Source organism: Poecilia reticulata, linkage group LG3, assembly GCF_000633615.1.
Source record: "Poecilia reticulata strain Guanapo linkage group LG3, Guppy_female_1.0+MT, whole genome shotgun sequence".
NCBI lineage: Eukaryota > Metazoa > Chordata > Actinopteri > Cyprinodontiformes > Poeciliidae > Poecilia > Poecilia reticulata.
This window is the reverse complement of record NC_024333.1, coordinates 17,873,060-17,893,073: the sequence shown is the minus strand read 5'-3', so window position 1 is coordinate 17,893,073 and position 20,014 is coordinate 17,873,060. Positions and strand designations below refer to the sequence as shown.

General features: G+C 38.7%; 1 protein-coding gene across 2 annotated transcripts in view; it reads left to right on the top strand.

Annotated features, from left to right (window-relative positions):
* The window catches only part of scube2 (signal peptide, CUB domain, EGF-like 2), a 20,223-nt gene extending 527 nt beyond the window's left edge, over positions 1-19,696 (top strand). Inside the window, exons 2-23 of one of the 2 annotated variants that reach the window (XM_008405259.2) lie at positions 156-272; positions 425-550; positions 806-940; positions 1,666-1,791; positions 1,883-1,999; positions 3,610-3,699; positions 4,262-4,378; positions 4,498-4,620; positions 4,836-4,952; positions 5,037-5,159; positions 5,476-5,592; positions 7,477-7,566; positions 7,714-7,836; positions 8,342-8,509; positions 8,817-9,020; positions 13,311-13,481; positions 15,498-15,665; positions 16,090-16,251; positions 17,232-17,429; positions 17,722-17,874; positions 18,350-18,429; positions 18,609-19,696. In XM_008405259.2, coding sequence (XP_008403481.1) covers positions 156-272; positions 425-550; positions 806-940; positions 1,666-1,791; positions 1,883-1,999; positions 3,610-3,699; positions 4,262-4,378; positions 4,498-4,620; positions 4,836-4,952; positions 5,037-5,159; positions 5,476-5,592; positions 7,477-7,566; positions 7,714-7,836; positions 8,342-8,509; positions 8,817-9,020; positions 13,311-13,481; positions 15,498-15,665; positions 16,090-16,251; positions 17,232-17,429; positions 17,722-17,874; positions 18,350-18,429; positions 18,609-18,755 — 2,972 coding nt within the window. In that variant the 3' untranslated portion in view covers positions 18,756-19,696. Of the gene's footprint in view, positions 1-155; positions 273-424; positions 551-805; positions 941-1,665; positions 1,792-1,882; positions 2,000-3,609; positions 3,700-4,261; positions 4,379-4,497; positions 4,621-4,835; positions 4,953-5,036; positions 5,160-5,475; positions 5,593-7,476; positions 7,567-7,713; positions 7,837-8,341; positions 8,510-8,813; positions 9,021-13,310; positions 13,482-15,497; positions 15,666-16,089; positions 16,252-17,231; positions 17,430-17,721; positions 17,875-18,349; positions 18,430-18,608 lie in introns of both variants that reach the window. The other variant, XM_008405257.2, reaches the window with a different exon arrangement.
* The last annotated feature ends 318 nt before the right edge of the window (positions 19,697-20,014 follow it).

Genomic DNA, 20,014 nt, shown 5'->3' with positions numbered 1-20,014 from the left:
TATATATAATTTTTGTAACTGGTATTAACGTTTTTGTGTTTATTCATTTCCTCAGTTTCTCATTTCAGTTAATAATTTAAACATAAAAGAGCCTTTAGGCTGTCATTAATGACATACTGGCATGTTTTTCCACGTGTTTTGATAAATCTGAGCAGATCCCTGCGCAGAAGGAAGTGATGGCTGTCACATAGATGCTATTTGTCAGACGACTCAAGGCTCATATAAGTGCACATGTAAAGGAGGCTTTAAAGGAGATGGAAAACACTGCGAAGGTAAGTTCTCAATACTTTGAGAACTGTATTCATTGACTCCTGTGTTGTCATTTTATTGACATCTCTGCATGCCTCTTCACCGTTGTTCACTGGCTCAAATCCTACTCCCTTTGACCAGCAGGTAAACATATATTCATGTGGTCACTCCTCAGATATTGACGAGTGTGACCTGGAGTACAATGGCGGTTGTGTGCATGAGTGCACCAACATACCAGGCAACTATCGCTGCACTTGCTATGATGGATTCAATTTGGCCAACGATGGACACAACTGTCTGGGTAGGATCCACTCTAAGCTTCAGAGGGAACTCTCTGACAGGGAGCTCTGACTCATCTAATCTGATCTTTGAGGAATCCATGTTTGTGTGGGTTGCGTTTGAAGTTTCACGCAGTCATTTAAAAAGTATTAGCCTCATCTGCAGTGTTTATAACACCAAACGTGATTTATATGACGGGGAAATGAGTGATGAGGACAAATAATCTCCAGGAAGACTGTAGAGTGTTTTTGAATGCAGCCTTGCCCTTGTCCCATAGATGTGGATGAATGCATGTTCAACAATGGTGGGTGCCAGCACACTTGTGTCAACACTGTGGGCAGCTACGAGTGCCGCTGCAAAGACGGCTTCTTTCTCAGCGATAACCAGCACACGTGCATCCACCGCTCCATTGGTGAGTTTAGTCGTGAACATTGTGTCCCATCTTGGCTCATTTACAGCTCAGGTTTTGAATTTAAAAGTGTATTGAAGGACCCTTTTAGGTTTTACCAGGAGAATAAACTTTTCTGCTTCTGCGATAGATAGATGGTGTAAAGAGGAGTGACAGATTCAAGCTGTCTCTTCATAGCTTTGGGTTTTTTTTTATGTGCAGCAGCAACGAGCTGTGGGAAAATATACTCTGTGTCCCAGAGAACAAAATAAGTTAATAACTGCAACACTTTGGCTTATGTGGTCTGTGTCACAGATTAGTCTGAAGTGCCTTTGTTTTGTCATCTTGACTGGAGTCAACTTAAATGCAAGTACTTTCCACTCCATTGGGTCTTGACAGGCTTTGTAAATCCTGCAGACCTGACCACTCAGCTGTGACCCATCTATATAAATGGCGCCGCACCTCCTCTCAGCTTCAGGCTCAAAGCAGCATCAAGTGGGTTGTATGCAGAGGAACAGCTTGCTGTGTTTTCTTTTCATGCAAAGAGACTTGCAGAAATTTCCCTTTTTCTCCGCAAGGGTGATAAAAATATCCCAGTGTTGGATGTTTTTGGATTGTGCAAGGCATGAGAACAATCGGTGTCTTTGAGGATGCTGGACTAATCTCTCAGTATGTGTGCCTTTGTGTTTAGCTGGTCAGTCACTGCAGGAGAGTTTCATTGTGTACCTCTCTCCCACTTTCTATCCCAGAGGGCCTCAACTGTATGAACAAGGAGCATGGCTGCGCCCACATCTGCAAGGAGAGTCACAGAGGAGGTGTGGCCTGCGAGTGCCGTCCAGGCTTTGAACTGGCCAGGAACCAAAGAGACTGTATTTGTGAGTGAAGTCACCGTGGCTCTACTCTCAAAGTAATGCTCGCAAATACCCTGATGATTTGCCTTGTGTCCAACCGTTGTTTGCTCTGCAGTGACCTGTAACCATGGCAACGGAGGCTGCCAGCACACCTGTGAGGACACAGAGGACGGTTCCATCTGCAGGTGCCATGTCAGGTACACCTTACAGCCTGACAAGAAGACATGTGTGGGTAAGCAGCCGTGTAAAACAGGAAATGATGTAAAAAAAATTAACTGCTCAATTAAAGGAACCAGAAGATGAATATTTATGCACATTTGATATTGTGTCACTTTCCTTTTTAAAACTTAAATTCACTAGTACACTGGAAAAGTAAAGAATAATTGGTAACACTTTATTTGAAGGGTCGTGAATAAGACTGACATGACACTCATAAACATGACATAACACCTGTCATGAACATGAATAACCCTTCATGAATATTTATGACTGTTGTCATAAAGCGTCATTCAGTAAATTATGACACTTTTAATACAAAGTTGACATTATTCAAAATGTCTTTTGAACATTTGAATAATGTCAAATGATATCATAAATTATGACATTATTATATAATGATTTATGAATATCATATGGCCCTGACAAAAAGCCCTAGAATGGGACAAAAAAATGAAATCAGACCAAGAGTTTAAATTGTTTTCATAGCAGTCACATTTTAAAACTAAGTAAAATCACACAAAACTTTGAGAAAATATGTAACTAAGAAATGTTAAAGAAATGAATAAAAAAGTTAGACATTTATTCCCATCTGTGGCTGTAAAAAGAGAACATGAAGCTCTAAAACTCTAAAACATTAGTCAAGCTACTTCAAAGTTAGGAAAATCTGTTACTAACCGGGGTTACGTGAGTTCAAACATCAACCTCCACATTTACTCATGTCTGTATTCAGAGAGACAGAACATGGAGGATGCAACATTTTACTCTCTCACAACACTTATGCTCTAAAACATAAGTAATGTCACTTTTGAAGACACACTAATGCGTTTGTGTTTGGGGACAGAAAATAAAGTAAATCGCTTCTACATAGCTGTTATTCTTTGAAACATGTTTAAAATCCATTCAAAGTTTTTTTTTGGAAATGCGTAATTTTAAGGAATGGAAGCCGGAAGAGAGAAAAGGGAGCAACTTCCATCTGATTATTTAAGAGCAGTTTTACTGCATAAGTAAAATCCCCCCAAGGTCAGAGGAAACATGCAGCATATTTTAAACTAAACAAACTACCCCATTTAGTAAATTTAAAGGGGAATATGTCTTTTTTTTAACTAATAGAGTTAATAAATAAATTTAAGTCACTGAACAACTGAATTATCCTGTTTTTTCCAATAGCATTCCAACAAGTTTCACAATCAGAAAAATAGTTTCTGTTATGAATATAACAAAATTGGGTGTTTTTGTTTCCCTTTATACATTGCAGTCTATCTTGATGAATGTTTTGAAAACATTGTAGGCTTTGCTCTTACTCATTCTTCTACACAATGGATTGGACAGATAAGAATCATCTGCAAGATGATGGGTTATCTCTTTACTTCCAGCAGCAGCGCGTGTGAGGTCCAGGCGTGTAAATGTCGTCTTTTCTGCAGATCCTTATCTGCTGTAATATTTGACATACACCAAGCCACTACAAGCAGAGTATCCCAAAATGGTTCTGGTTCCTTCGAAGTAACACAAACTCCTAGAATTGAAGTTAGTGGCCGGGTTGCACGGTTGTGTGAAAATATAAATCTAAGAGATGTTTCTCAGCCATACCTGCTCTATTTTTAACTGGATTTCTGTGTGTCACAGAGCGAGATGAGGCCACCACTGAGTCCTCGGACCACAACGCCACGTCCTCCACTGAGGCGGATAAACGCGTCAAGAGAAGATTGTCAATGGGTAACAGTTGCACCCTTCACAGGATGACAGCTTGAACTGGCATGGGCGGGAAGACGAGTAATGTCTAGAACACCGATACATTCCTCAGTCCTTTAAGCAAACTGTGAAATGACTGCATGCTCGCTGTTCCACCTCAAGTCTCTCTCCTGTAATATATGCACTTGTGACAGTGTGGTAAATTTCACATTTTCCTTCTATTTGACTAGGGTGCCATTTGAATATTTTCTGACAGAGTTTATATTCATCGGTTGTGTGATTCAGGCTTTTAGAAAGTGTGTAAAAACATTGCAGCATTTTAGCATTTTATCTTGAAAAACATTAAGCACTGGTAATCAGAGCTGTAGTCTCACTAAAAGCCGGAAATCTGCACTGCACTAATGACTTTTTAAGGATCAATTTATTTAGACAGAAATTCAAAATCTGAACTTTCCACATGTTTTAAGGTGACACATGTCAGAAAACCAAGCTTTTGTGCATGTATTGATGTGTTTTCTGTCTATGAGAAACAAAGCACCACCGTCGGCCACAGCTGACAGTCACATGTTTGGGTTGTAATTTTTAGAAACCTGCGCGCTGAACAATGGGGGCTGCGACTCAACCTGTAAGGACACATCCACTGGCGTGCGCTGCAGCTGTCCCGACGGCTTCACACTTCAGTCAGATGGAAAATCGTGCAAAGGTCAGACTGACCGGTCCATAAGTACACCTTTCATAAAGCATAGCAGCAGACTGATTTGGTATGTCTGTGAAAGATTCCCTTTTTCCCCGGGAATTTGATTAGAAACTCCTTCCTCGCAGATATCGATGAGTGCGAGAGTCACAACGGCAGCTGCGAACACTTCTGCAAAAACACAGTCGGCAGCTTTGAATGCAACTGCAGGAAAGGATTTAAGTTGCTGTCAGATGAGCGCTCTTGTCAGGGTAATATTTGTTATTACATTGGTAATAAATAGGGGGAAAAAATGATGGTGATAAGATGAAACTGCATATTCCCACGAAGCTCCCATTGAAATCAATGTTTTCAACTTATTTGTCATTGTTCATTTGTCACATAATTTCAATGGATAATGGAGTAAAATGCCTCGTGGTGACGGATACGACTGACCCGCTATTATATCATCTGTGTTTGATTACAGATATAGATGAGTGTTATTTTGAGCGCACATGTGATCACACATGTGTGAACTCCCCTGGTGGTTTTCAGTGTCTGTGCAACAAAGGCTACACCTTGTATGGATTGGCCCACTGTGGAGGTGAGATAAACCTCTCTGGTGAAGCTTTCAAAAATGCTGCACAGAGTAATTTTTGAAAATGTGTTTGCTTTTTTTTCATCCCAGATGTGAATGAATGCAGTGTAAACAACGGTGGCTGTGAGCATGGATGTGAGAACACTGTGGGTGGATTTGAGTGTTTTTGTCGTCCCGGCTATAAACTACACTGGAACAAAAAGGACTGCATCAGTAAGTTAATGCCTCTCTATGTGTTTACATATGTATATATTGCTTGTTTTTTCACCGTGATTATATGTGAAATGATTTGGAAGGCAATGTGGGGACAAAAACAGGAGATACTTTGAAATGTTTCTCTTTTTTTTCTCTTTGGTGTTCTGCCTTGTTTTTTTCTCATGCCTGAGTAAAAAACATCAGAATTGCAAACATGCTCGCATGGGTTTGTATGGAGTTTTTATTTATTTATTTTTTTTACGTCTCTCGTCTTCTTTGTTGCGATCAAACACATTCTTTTTTACCTTTGAGTTTTGTTGTGGTCTTTATCCAGAGGCTGAGGGTTTAACACCTGCAAACCCCCCCTCTAAGCCTACCTTGAACTGTAGTAAGCAGCACGGAGGGGATCGCTGCTTTCTGAACTGCCAGTCTCAAGTTCATATCAGCAGTGGTGAGTTGAGCCAGATGTCTTTTCTTATCTGCTGTTTATATTATTTACTTTCACTTTCAAATCCATATTCTCTTTGTTGAGATTTAAAGATGAAAGTACAAGCATCGTTGTTAAAGATGAAAGTACAAGCATCGTTGTTAGGTTGCTACACAGATGCGTGCCTCCATCCCATTCATTTGATCACAATTTAGATAAATTATGTATTTTAGACAGTCTAAAGTTCTGTGATAAGTTTTAAGGTTTTAAATATATGATTTTATAAATTAAACCACTGAGTATATTATGTTTGTTCTAGTTTCTTTAAAAAAAAAATCAAATCCAGATCTAATTAATTACCAAGTGTTAATATAAATTGTGTGTTCAATTTATAGGTGTTGAAATGTCTTATAGTCACCAATTAAAATAAAAAGTAAAACAAATGGTGACTCCCAATTAAACAAGCTCCTTCTTGAGATTCTGGAAGCTGTTCTAGTGCAGATTGTAATGCTTTTGGTTTGCCCTCTGCTATTTGGGTCTGAATGACTCACAAGTACAAAATAGCAGCAAGTTCTTCGACCCTAATGAAGCTGAAAATTGAGACATGTACTCACCACGTGTGAAATTTTGTCACATTGTTATGATTGTTGTTATTTTTTCAATAAATTAGATGCTAATACCCAGACTAAATTTAGATATCACTCATTGTGTTGTCCTATTTTACATGGCTTCAATAGAAATGTATCTTCTTATATTTTGAAATGTCATTTTATTTCTAAATCCCAGGAATTTTGTCCTTGTCTTGTTGTCTATGAGATGTCCATAAACTAATTTATTGTTCATAGTATCTGTTTGAAAAACATCAGATAGAGATTACCTGGGTAAATGTAAAAAAAAAAAAAACACTTTTCAAATATGGATTTAAGGAAAAAAACTGTCCAAACCAAACTGGCACTACATAAATAGGACCGTTCTTACAACATGAGCTAAAAGATCTCAAAAAGCAACACATGATGGTCTGATTTAAAGAAATTCAAGAGCATCTCAGGAATAAAGTCACTAACTTCAGTCTGGAAAGGGTGGCTAGTCTGTAAAAATTAAGAGTGCATTTGACAGCTTATGAAAAAAAAAACAACTCACAACATCTAAATCCCTGCTTTAGGTCAATGTTGATGATTCAACACATATAAAGAGATAAGAAAACACTGGCATCCATGGGGGAGTTTCAAGGTGAAAACCACTGATGAAGCTTCATAATTTACGGAGGGTTTATAGACAAGATATGAGAATTATTTATTAAATATTAAATTTAACTACTTTCAAACAGCATTTACATATCTAGATTGGATTTCTGTATAGCCAAGTTCTCAAATATAAGTAATCTTTCTGAGTCTTTTATTATACCAGGTGTTCAGGAGGCTTAAATATGCAGAAAACTAAATATTCTGATCCGCTGCCATCCACCATCAGGACATTTGACAAAAGCTAAACGTTTGATCGGATAATCCGAACTGTTATGGCAACATAAAATGCTGTTGTATGTAAACTCGGCCTTTGTCAGACTTTTGGCAAACATTCTGCAACCAAAATCACATCTGTACCGCTGCCCTCTCCATCACTGTCGTGAGTAAAGCTCCGATGAAGCCATAGGAAACATCAACATAAAAGTGATTGAGTGGCGTAGCTTTAACTGATTGATGAAGCCATCAGTGTTGTGGATCTCAGGCCTGAAAAGGGGCTTAAGTCGAACTGTTTTAGATCTAGCTGTGTGAACAGTTGTCAGCTTTAGTCTGCGGAGAACACTCGTCGTGTTTCTACATGCTTCCTCTTTGCTCTTTGGCTCGGCTTTTGTGGCCCTGACTTTTGTCAGCCTCGGCCTGTGTGTCATGCTCCCTTGTGTGTTTTCAGGGACGGAGGATTCCTACACGGTGACCTGTGGAATGCCTCTGCCCTGCTTGGCTGGCATACAAAAGAGCAACAGTGGCTCTCATTGCTTGGGCAAGTACAAAACCTCACAGATCTTTCTGCTTGGTCACACAAAGCATTAACCTGAGGACAGGTTAATGTTGCTCTTGTGTCTGTTGTTTTTTTGGAGATGTATAAATACATCAGAATGACAAGGTTTCCTGTTGCTCTGCCCATTAGGCCCAGAAAAGGCTGGAGTGCACCGAATTAAAACCACAGCCACTTTCAAGTTTGGCACTGCCAAGTGCAATCTCAAACGAAGTCAGGAGAAACTGTGGGAGAGCTTCAACTCAGCGCACTCAGGTACAAAGATTGGCCCAGCAGCCTCTCCAAACACAAGATGACAGATAGACATGACTCTTTTATTTGCCGCTGGTTAAAACATTTAGGGTTTACTGAGAACTGCCAGCATCTAAAGAAAATAAAGCAGACCTGAAAGCTGCTTCAAAGAAACCAGAAACCGAGGGCAAATGTGAAAGACGTTTGTGGTGAAAGTGATGTGGTTTGGGGTGTTTTTGAATGTCTCGGAGCAGCACTTTGTCTGGCAGTGACAGGGGAGGATGTAATTAGCCATTGCAAGCCTTTTAGTTGTGTTTGACCCAGCCATCAATCAAATACCTCCTTGATTGTTGGATTATTTGGCCTCTCTGAAGGGATTTCAGTCTTTTTACAGCGTTTGTCTACTAAAAGGAAGCTCAATTGTTTCAGACGCATATTTCAGTGACATCTCAGTTCCTACTCAAGGTTATTGTAAGAGACTTAACCATCTACTGCAGAGTTGTTTTTAACGTGTTGCCTATGTTCACAGATTGCAGCTTTCTTTTCACCGAAAATGTCCAGTTCAGCTATGTAAGCCTTCACTGCACCTCATTGGGCCAGCGAACACGTAGCCGCCACAGCAGGAAGGCCGTTGAGGACGATGGCTTCGCCATCACAGCTGAGTTTGAGCTGGATGTTAACCTTGAGGAGGTAACAGGTTGGTCTCTCTGCTTCCTGCCTGCCTCCCTGCGTGCAACCTTTTCTTCTTATTCTGTGTCTGACTCCCTTCCGCTGCTGTCTTGTCACTAAATAGACCCAAAGCTCTTAAAGTATCTCCTGTTTTGGCTTGGCTCTAGGTGCAAGGGCTGTAAGTTAGGGGCTTTCTGTTTGGCTTCCTTTATTGTTGTTTTGGCATCTATGGGTGTTTATGTGCATAAAGCATGACATGAAAATCCAAGTATTGTAGGTTTTCAGGATGATTTTTTTTTGCAAACAAATGTGGTATCAAGTGCTTCTCTCAGCAGAGAGCTGCGACCTGAACTGCGTGCGTCGACGCTCAGAAAAGAGACTGAGGAAGACCATCAGGACGCTGAGGAAGTCCATCAACCGGGAGCAGTTCCACCTTCACTTTGCCGGGGCCGACTACGACCTGTCCAGGAGTCAGGGTCAACTGATGGGACTGCCGGGACACTGTCTGGCGGGACAAGTGTTGGTGGGCAGAAAATGTGGTGAGTTGGATATTTTTTATTGAGAACAGAAACATTTTAAAACACCAGACTTACAGTATTGACTCAGAGTAACAACTATGCATGCACACAGTAGACAGTAACAGAGGTGGCTCATATGGGGGGAGATATATTTAGAAAGTTGGTTTAATGATTGGATTTGGTGCAGGTGTTTGCCAGATGAGTGCCGTATTTGATTTGCAGACATGTTGTAATGAGCGAGCTGGAGCACAGTGGTGCGAGCAGGTTTATGTGGAAGAACAGAGGAGCTGTTGTTGGGGCTCCAAAGCCAGTGAGATCTTCCAGCATCTCTCCTCGGGACGGCTCGCCTGGTAGCTGTTGCGCCTCTCGGTTGGGTTTTATATACAACCTACGATGGAGGAAATGTTGGTTAAACGTGACCACAAGCTGTCAGAAGGAGAGTCGGGAGCTGGATTGTGTTTTTCCTGGCTGGTGTTACTGTACGCCCCTGTTTTCTGGCCTCACAGTCAGTTAGTTTGCTGCTGAAACATCTTCTGGGGAAAGTAGTGCCTGTCTTCTAAATATTTATTCAGACAGATCTTGCTTTGTGCAAGATTTGGACCACGAGTAATGCAATCCTAGATCTTGACTTATCTAAATCTTAAAAAAAAAAAAAAAGTCTCCAAAGGCATTTGGGACTTTGCGACCTTCTTCTACTTTTAGATTCCTTGTTGACACTTGTTTTGAGTCTAAACTGCTCCTGTTCAACATACATTAAACATCTTGATGTCTAATGTTCCCCTGCCAACACTTTCAGATCGACATTAAGCAGTCCATTGGCCATGGAAGGGGTGTAGACATGTAATTTGGGAGAGGGGGGAGTGGAGGGGTTCAGAGAGGCATTCTTCTTTACCTCCAGCTTTTTAAAGGAGCTATATTTTTCCCTCCTTCCCCCACCTCCCACACTGGCTTAGCGCAGAGTGCAGTTCATTCCTTTTCAGTTTGGCCGCTCCATTGGGGGAAAAAAAAAACACATTTGGGGCTCGCTCCTTTAGAGAAAAAAAACAATACAGGCTTCTGTGAATTTGGACAGAAAATTGTGTTGATCCCACTTTAGCTTATATAACAGAGGATTGCGTGCTTAGTAAGAAAGTATAAGAATTTAACCACAGAATTATATCCAAGCATAAGTCTGTATTATTCATGATTTTCAGTGAACTGCAACGTATCTTTTTCTGTTCTCTTAAAGACATGAAAGGATCATTAGATGCGATGACTGAGGTGTTTAGGAAGTGCTGGTGAGCCAAGCTGGCAGTTTGAGTCTTGGGCGGCCCATCGTCAACAACCCCTCCCTCCCAGCTGGGGCCACTTTGCATGACCCCCAGCCACTAAACTGCTAAAAAGAGCTGACTTCAGCCACACCATGGGAATCAATTAGCATCAGCTGTTTGGGCCTCCGCTCGATGGGCGCCAGCAGCGATTGGGCCGAGTCGAATGGGGGGGATTCAGAAAACCTGACCCCTTTTATTGGGTTCAGCTCCTCACCGCTGTGATACTGTGGTGTTTTCCTGTGTCATCAAGTGGGCAAGAAGCAGGGCCTTGAATAGAGGTGAAAGGTCTTTTAAACCTCTTTGAGGGCCATCAATTCGAGGACTCTATAGAGGTGTTCTTTGCATTTGAAAGGCTTCAAGGTTTTTTATTTTCTCTCCCTCTCTCTTTCACCCCAACTCTCTCCTCTTCCCTCACTGTTTCCCTCTGTCAAATAAAAGCTGTTAGAGGACAATGCAGTGATGGGCTCCTCATGGTCTTTCAGAGTAAACAATGGCCCTCAAAAATGAACTGCTCTTGATAGAATTACATTTTCCCCCTTTTAGAGGAAAATCCAACACTTTGTTGAGTATAATGGAGCTCCACTCAAGCTGCTGTGTGCTGAGCCTTCCTGCAGCTTTAAAGGCTGCATCTCTAGGGCATGTTTATCACCGCAGACTGAGGGATTTGGTTGATTTATTCCTGTTTGAGATCAGCTCGTTCTTTTTGTTTTGCTTTTTTTTTTTTTTAAGTCAAGTTCTTTAAACTATCAAACAGACACAGTAATTCCCAAATTAATTAAAGGCATTGCTCTGAGGGGGAGGAACTGAAGCAAAAAAAAAAAAAAAGTATTTTCGTCCCTGTAATCAAGCCTTTGCACTTTTGTGAGGTAAGAGGGAAAACCCCCCCTTTGATTTTCCGCTAGGTCGGCTTTTAAAAGAGGTGAGGGTGTTTATGCTGGCATTAAAAGTTTCTCCTTAATGCTTGGCAAAACCTTCGTTGTATCAAGCATTAAGAAGGTGGTTCTGAAGAGACTGGTGCTCTTAGTTTCATGGCTGATTTAAACTGGTCTTTTTTAAAGGCTTTTGAACAAATAGATTTGGACGCTTTGTACATAATCTATGTTCACTTATGAGATGTGTGTTTTGAATTTTACAAAAACCAATTTTAAAGGTAGGTAGCCCTTTCTTTTTGGTGAACCTGCTTTACAAGAAGCACCATTATGTGCTTTTCTAATTGCACATATCAAAAAGCTTTATTTGTAAACTTAATCTGCTCTCACACTGAGCATAAATTATCTGTAAAAAATACATGTAAATTAAATCCTTCTAAATCCGTACATATCTAAACATAAGGGATAATGCTAATTTCATGAATGATCTATCACAAGTTAAAACTTTCTGGGATTTATTTGTGTTATTTCCTTGTAGTTCTCCATATTCAGACAGAAGAGCTTGATTATGAAAACATCAAAAAATGATGTTCAATGTTTTATTGATTATATACAATCGTAGAGGTTTACATTGTTTTGAGTGTTAAAAGAACATCACAATCAATTTCACAATGGATGCAGGTTGTGTGTTGCCAAACAATGTCTGTTTAATAAGTTCCTGACAATAAGCTAAATAAATAATGACAAATAATCATTAAGGGTCAGTCAGATAAACTTAGGTTGAAAAAGTTTTGATTTCAAAGCCACAAAATATTATGTTATTCTGTTCCTATGGCTTAAAGTTAACTTAATTAGATTCCAGAGAAAGTGCTGGAGTGACCATTTGTTTTGTCTGGGTGTACAAGAGAAAGAGTGAGACAGGACTGCCCCTCCCCCACTTGTTGCTTTACAATGTTGGCCAGCTGACTGTAAAACGGTTGCTTCTGTTTTCCCTTGTTTCTATGAAAGACAAATTTTGCTGATTGGAAATATTTCCACTCATAAAAGAATAGGCTGTTATTAGGGGAAAGAAAACAGTGGTTCTTGTTGAAATAATGCTGTTTTGTTTCTAGAGTTGGCATGTTGTGGACAAGTAAAGAGCTAAGTTAAAGTTATCAAAATTAACATACTAAAAAATATATATATCCTAGTTGCATAACTGCGTTGCTTTGTAGATTTTTTTTTTCAAAGTTTTGCAGCAGTAGATGTTTTCTTCTTTTAATAAAAACAATTAGCAGACACATACAATATATATTTTTATGTGGTAGCACTAGAAACTAGCATAATTGTATTAAATGTTGTCACACAATGAGGTTCTTCTGGCTTACACCTACTACTCATTCTGTTTAGTTCTAGGTCTTGAAAAGGTCCCTATTAGAAGTTAAGACACAGTAGAAGGTAACTTCCTGAAGCTTAAATTACTAAGTTTATTCAGCTTTGGAAAGTATGGTTTTTCTATCAGCTGATCCATCTAGTGCGCATATTATCCAACTGGAGCATTTAAGGCTCTAATAATTTCAGATTTTTTTTTAGCATTTTGAATTACCTGATGTACAAATGAAAGATAATAGATTATCTTATTGCTATTTTTTTTTTACATAATTAAAAGTCATATAAAGCTTTCAGGAACACCTTTGATGTGTTAATATTTAAACATTACACTTGAAGCTCTTGATTGTGTTTATCCTTTTCAAGTGCGCACCTGGGCCTCATTGCATTAACCTCAGAGATGGTGAGCTCTGGGTTATTTTATCGGTCTTATCATTCAGCTTTACAGCTGTATTTGTTGTCTTTATGTTGTGGTAAGAACAGTTTGACAGTGTGCAGCCAGGGGGCAAAGTGCGATATTTGTTGATTCACGCCTGCACATCACATTGTTTTTCTGCATTTTTTTTCATGTCAGAGTTTGCGCATTTACGTCAACTACAAGTTCAGACACAACAGGCTGTTTTCGGTGTCTTAAGTGTTTTCAGATGATGGACACTTGTTTTGATCACATTTTGTTATTGAGAATTATTCTAGTTGTAGTTTTAGTTTTATTTTGTGTAAAAACTCAATTAAAGCACTGATGTATGTTTGATCTGATCTTTCAGTGAGCTGCAGTGCTGGGATGTACTACGATGGTGATCAGGGACACTGTGTGACCTGCCCTGCTGGAACGTATCAGGATGAGGAGGGACAGATGTCCTGTGAAGTCTGTCCCTCACCTGAAGGGAGAGAGGTGGCCAAAGTGATTGGAGCTAGAAACATGTCAGAGTGTGGAGGTGAGATGCAATTCTCAACAAATCACAGCTTAAAACAGATGAAGGCATAAACATTACTGTCATCATTTTAAAATACATCTTTAGTACTAAAATGTTTTATGATGTGTGTATAATATTTTTAAGATATTGATTTCTAAGTGAAAATAAGTTGAAGAAATGTTTCAGCAGCAGGCACACGTTGAAAAATCTCCACAAATCTCAAAATATTTGTCTTTTTCATTGATTTAGCTTTATTGGTTATATATAAAGTAATTGAAAAAAGATGCTAAATAAGTCAGCCTAATTTTTTTTCCACATTAACATTAACATTCAAAGTGACTTTCATCGTAGTTTTTTAGGCCTTTCTGAAGTGTGTTCACCGTTGTTTTCTGTCAGTTTTCTTCTTTCATTATCTCTCCAGCACCATTTTCACTAAAATCTTTTTTTTTATTTTTAGGCCAGTAATTTCATCCTAGAAATTATTCAGACATGAAAACAGTCGTAAACTCAAGAAATTTCCCAGTGTTGGCAGTGTCTACACATTTCAGACAACTTCACAAGAGCCAGGAGTTTTATTTAGCTAGTTATATCAGCCAGTTAACAGTTTCATGGTATATCAGGGTTTTAACTACAAAAATATTCTAACCACAAAAATATTATAGCGTAGCATGAATATGACTCAAGGTCCTTTCTGATAAGATGCCAAAAGAAGTGCAGGATGGGGAAAAAATACTTGGCTGTATGGAACAATGAAGTGACATGGTAAGAGCACTGCTTAATGTCATGTTGCACCATCTATATGCTTTCAAGGCTTATGAAGATTCACTCACCTCAGCATGTGAAATGCTTAAAATGAAAAGTGAAACTGATGGCATTATCTAATATGTTTTGATTAATTTGTCCTATAATTTGGCCACTCATGGGGCACTCATAGTGCATTGACATTTCAATCACAGATGGTGAGTTAATTTTAAGTATAAAAATTAAATAGATGAAATGAGATGGTGGCTTTACAGCAAGAGTGACATTGCTGTTTGCTGTATTGCTGTGGATTAGATTCTAGTCCTGTTATGTCTGTGTTTGACCTCCATTTGTCTCTTTCTCATGTGTTTTTATAAATTACACACCATGGTGTCATGTTGAGGTAAAAGATCTGGAAATCAGTCAGAAAAAAGACAAAAAGAAAACCTGGAGAACTATTGATTGAGACTAATTTAAAAGATGGCAAGGAGCTCTGACTCCCTGGAAGCAAAATCTGAAAAATAATTACAGCCTTCTAAATGTTCAAGAATTGTTATTAACAGATTATGACATTTATTGGAGATCAAGAAATTTGAATAGCGATACAGCCCTTTTTGCAGATCAAAGCTACAGTATCAAACTGTGAATTTGAACAGAATTTAAAAAAAAGAAACTGCTTAAGATTATTGGAAACTATTAGACAAGTCTGAAATGTTCAACTGTGTTTGTATTTACATTCCCAAGAAGTGTGATTTATTTTCTTACCTTTAAACAAATAACAGAAAAAGCTGATAGAGACCCACACAGTCACAAAGAGAGCAAGGTAAGCGTTTTGTGAATCAGAGGCTCTCACAGGAAGCATTGGTGCCATGATAAAGATCTGTGTCCTCTGCAGATGTTCTTCTTTGTGTAAACCCAAAGAAGCTTGAACTCAGGTGATAAAGATGTGTTTGAATTTCAAGTTCTTTGAGCCCTGAATAAAAGCCGAAGCAGCTATCATCGCTTTTATCAACAGCGACTTTGTGGTTGAATCTCACGTCCCATCTCCTTGGACAGACTAAACAAGGGGAGCAATCAGGGAATTCCTGCCGACACCCATTTTGTATTTGTCATCTAGGATTTGCAAATAGAAGTGCTTATGAGACATGTTGTAACATACAAGCATATCTTATCCAAAACATTATATTGATATTCCTTTAAAGAGCTTGAAGTCTTGCGTACAACTAACCACATTGCACAGTCACAATGGTTTCAGCAGTCTACTCTAACCAGAAATGTCTTTGTGTGTGCATCCAGGTCAGTGTCCACCCGGTCAGTACTCTCATGACGGCTTCGTCCCGTGCCTTCCCTGTCCTCTGGGAACCTACCAGCCAGAAGTGGGACGGACCACCTGCTTCCTGTGTGGAGGGAACCTGGTGACTAAACACAGTGGTGCTGTCTCCTTTCAGGAGTGTGAGACCAAAGGTGTGGGAGTTATCAGGGCTATTTTCCCCTATTAATGCATGTTTAGTCTAGTTTAGTTCTAGCATAAATTCATTACTTATAGGGATGAGTTGGAGCAGAAAGGTTTATGAAAACCTGTCAGACTTATTAAATGAACTAAAACATCTGCAATTTTTGGGATTTGAAACTTTTTTTTTCTTCTACAACTTAATCTTGGAGATACAGTCTACACAGCTCTATTCATCCCAGTAGGAGCACTGCTGCCCTCTTCAGTTGCCTGGGGGGAATCACTAGCTAAAAGTCATTTTTTGTTGTTGGATGATGTGCCTTTTATTCTATTTATATTAAAGTGCTCTTTTTTGTCACCCGAGTTTATTATACTCCATTTGATTGTGAATAGTTTTATGAATTTTGAACCTTGTGCCATTTTTCTTGGCTCCTGCAGTCCAGTGCTCTCCGGGTCATTACTACAACACGAGCACTCACCGCTGCATCCGCTGTCCGACGGGCACTTACCAGGGCGAATTTGGACAGAACTACTGTGTCACCTGTCCTGGAAACACCTCCACTGACTTTGATGGCTCCACCAACATCATGCAGTGCAAAAGTATGTTTGTTTATACAAGTCACCAGTCAGAGCAGGCTAAAGGTTGAAGGAGGCCTTGAGCATAATTTCTTCTAAGGCCTCATTCATTCGATGATAATTTATGCTCTTTGCATATCAGATAACATGTTTAGAAGTTAACTGGTGACCCGTTGATGAGTCGAATAAACCGTCTGACAGAATGTGCTTTACTTCAGTACTGCCTCAGTCCCTTCCAGTATTCATTAATTAGGTCCAACATGGGGTATTTTTACTTTTTATTCTTTATTTTTTTCCCGATTAACTACATAAAGCTTTTCTGAGAAAATGTACTTGCAAATATACTTTTTCCATTCCAAATTTTACTTGAAGAAATTTTAGATTCTTGTAAGATTTGTTTACTTTGATACATTTTTTAGTTTTTGTCCCTCTGTTATGATTGTTCAATTGAATAGAAAACTGCAAAAGAAGTGAAAAGCAGCAACATTGGATTCTGAAACTAATGGCAGAATGTGAAGCTTAATCAGCAACATTTTAATCTAAAAACAAACGGGCTAAGCATTTAAAAATCTAAAGGATGATTTATTTTTTAAAGTAAATTTATATATGACAACCACATACATTTAGGTTTTTAACCAGGAGTTAAAATGGGACTTTTTTTATCTGGAAGGAATCACAGATTTAGGAGGAGTGGCTGGATCTCTTCTTTGTAAACAATCAATAAAAATCTAGCATCGGAAAACAAGTTCATTTTCTGTGGACCTATTTATTAAGTCACTATGTGCAAAAGCTGAGAAGCTAACAGCAGAAATATTTGAACTTTTAAAGTTTTCCATTAGCTATGCGCAAGTGTTGCAAAGTTCTCGCACCCCCAGGCCAGCACAGCTCCCTAATCTGTGGCACATTCCATTTTGAACAAGGACCGACTCTGACAGTAGACAAATCTTGTGAAATAGGAAAGGTAAAAAAAATCATTTTGAACACACGTGTGCGTTGCTTAACAGACCAACAATGTGGTGGAGAACTGGGGGAGTTTTCTGGTTACATCGAGTCTCCAAACTACCCAGGGAACTATCCCGCCAACATTGAGTGCACTTGGACCATCAACCCACCGCCTAAACGCCGGGTCCTCATTGTTGTGCCAGAAATCTACCTGCCCATTGAGGATGAATGTGGAGATTACTTGGTGATGAGAAAAAGCTGTAAGTTTTATTTGTTGATGTGTAAAAACAAGTGAAAAGTTGCAGTTGTAGATTTGTTCAAATTAACTTTAACCATCATCTAAACAAAACTAAGAGTGTGTTGACAGCGTGCGTAAAGTAAAATTTATTCATTTAACATCATAGTGACAATAACTAACAAATGTTTTGCTGGTTGAGAAGTAAGGCTAGTATAAACTCTGAGGACTCTTTTGGATTCCAGGAGATTTTAAACTATCACTGTTGTGCATTACTTGAAGAGGTTCTCGTGTTTGTTCCTGCTTTTAACTCACAGCTCTGCCCAACTCTGTGACGACTTATGAGACGTGTCAAACATATGAGCGGCCCATCGCGTTCACCTCCCGCTCTAAAAGACTGTGGATACAGTTCAGGTCTAACGAGGGAAACAGCGCGAAAGGTTTCCAGGTGTTATATGTCACATACGATGGTAAGAATAAACAGTTTGAAGAATCAAGAATATTTTATTGTCATTATGTGTTTACACACGCTTTGTCCATTAAATTGATCAGTGATGGAAAGGTTACTTTAAATCAGGGGTGTCCAAAGTGCCATCTGCAGACCTTTGAATTTGATTCAAAGAAACAAATTTTACCTGTAAGCACAAGTGATTTAAAGTCTCAGATATATTGCGTTCTTTTTGCTGAAGATAGAATAAAAAATTATATGGACCAACAAAATAGAGAATAAAACATTTTGTGAAATTGCTTGGCTTTTTTTTTACTAAGGCAAGCCTGTTTATTTTTTGGTCAGTGATATTTCACAGATCACTGTCATTCAAAAGTCAAACCCCTTTAATAAATTATTTTGTGCTTAGTTTATTGTTGAGCAGGCGAAAAGTAGTGACATCAAAGTCTGTTTTATAGTAAGTTTTTAATTACTGCTACATGTGTTTTTCACTTCAGAGGATTACCAAGAACTGATTGAAGACATAGTGAGAGATGGAAGATTATATGCATCAGTGAATCACCAGGAAATACTTAAGGTATCTTCGGTTTCATTCTATTTATATTCTATTTATATTTATATTTATTTGATTAAATAAATTTTCTCTAAATGGATTCCAGTAAGAATGTACCCATCTCTAATGAACACATATAAAGCGCACACTGTGTCTCAGATTAAGTTGTTATAATATCTTCTCTTTTTGTATTTTCGCCTTAGGACAAGAAGCTCATGAAAGCGTTGTTTGACGTACTGGCTCATCCACAGAACTACTTCAACTACACAACACAAGAATCAAAAGAAATGTTTCCGAAATCCTTCATCCGCTTCGTGAGGTCCAAAGTCATGAGATTCTTTCGCCCTTAAAAGGCCGTTCGTTCAAACAGCATTTTTCACAACAAACTCAAGTCAGACACTGGTGACAGTATCAGTGGCCCCCTTGAGTCCATTCTGTCATTCTTTTTATTGTTCCAGGGCCAAAGTAGAGCGGATCGCATATTGAGAGGACTAAATTTAAGCAACTGGACTTTAGCCATAAGTTTCAAGACCAAGTTCTGAAGATGTATGGATTATTGATCTGCTATGGCATCCCTGAATAGAATCTGGATATCTTCCATGAGTTTGGAAATGTGTCTGTAAGGACTTTATGGCTCCTTATAGACCATCCAGGACTGAGATCCCAATTGCAGATCTTTGCACTGGAATTCTGCTTGTTAATGTGACAAACTGACTTTATGGGGCTTTTCCTGATCTGGTCGTAAAGGAATACAAGAGTGGTATCTGAACAGATAAATATTGAATGTCAGTGAGATTGTATATAAAGTGTGTAACTAGTTTTAATATAGGTTACTTTCACAGTTAAAAAGTACAAAGAATATCCAGAACAAATAGAGCACAAATGACATTTGGGGACCACTAGCACTACTAAAGAGGTAGTCCCATCACAAAAGCAATTATTCTGATTGATATTTTGTATATGGTGTAAAAACGTTTTGGTGAAATGCTAACATATAGTGTGTAGCTTCAAAGACTGGTGGCATTTGTTATGTTTTTCAGGGTGTCTGAATAACTACTGTGATTTATGCATCCATGATGTAAGGACCTCCACAGGTAACACCCAAACAGTGTATTGTGATCTAACAGCTGAACAGAATAAAAGATAAATATAATGCAGATAGAAAAAACTAAATAAAACAGCCTGTAATATATAGCTGAGTGGTTCACCTGTCCTGAATGATACGTATGTATATTTTTTATGGCTTTGTACATCTAACGTGCTGTAAATAAAGACTGAAAATTTAATGGTTCATGTTCTGAATGAACTTTTTATTTATTTATTTATTTGTTTATGAATTTGTTAACAAACTGTGAAACACTTATTGTGAGATTAATAGAAGCAACTTGGGATAAATACAGTTGCTGTGAAAATTTTTTAAATTGCTGCTAGGTAATTCAAAACCTACCGACAATGTATTTTTTATTTGTAATCCTTTTCATAATAATAATTAATAGCTCTCCAGGCTTTATAATAATCCTTCAAATGTTTTAGACTTTTACTGCTTTCTCTGCTCATTGTTTATGTATTTCCTATGTGTGGCAATGGCAGCATTTGATTTAACTTCATC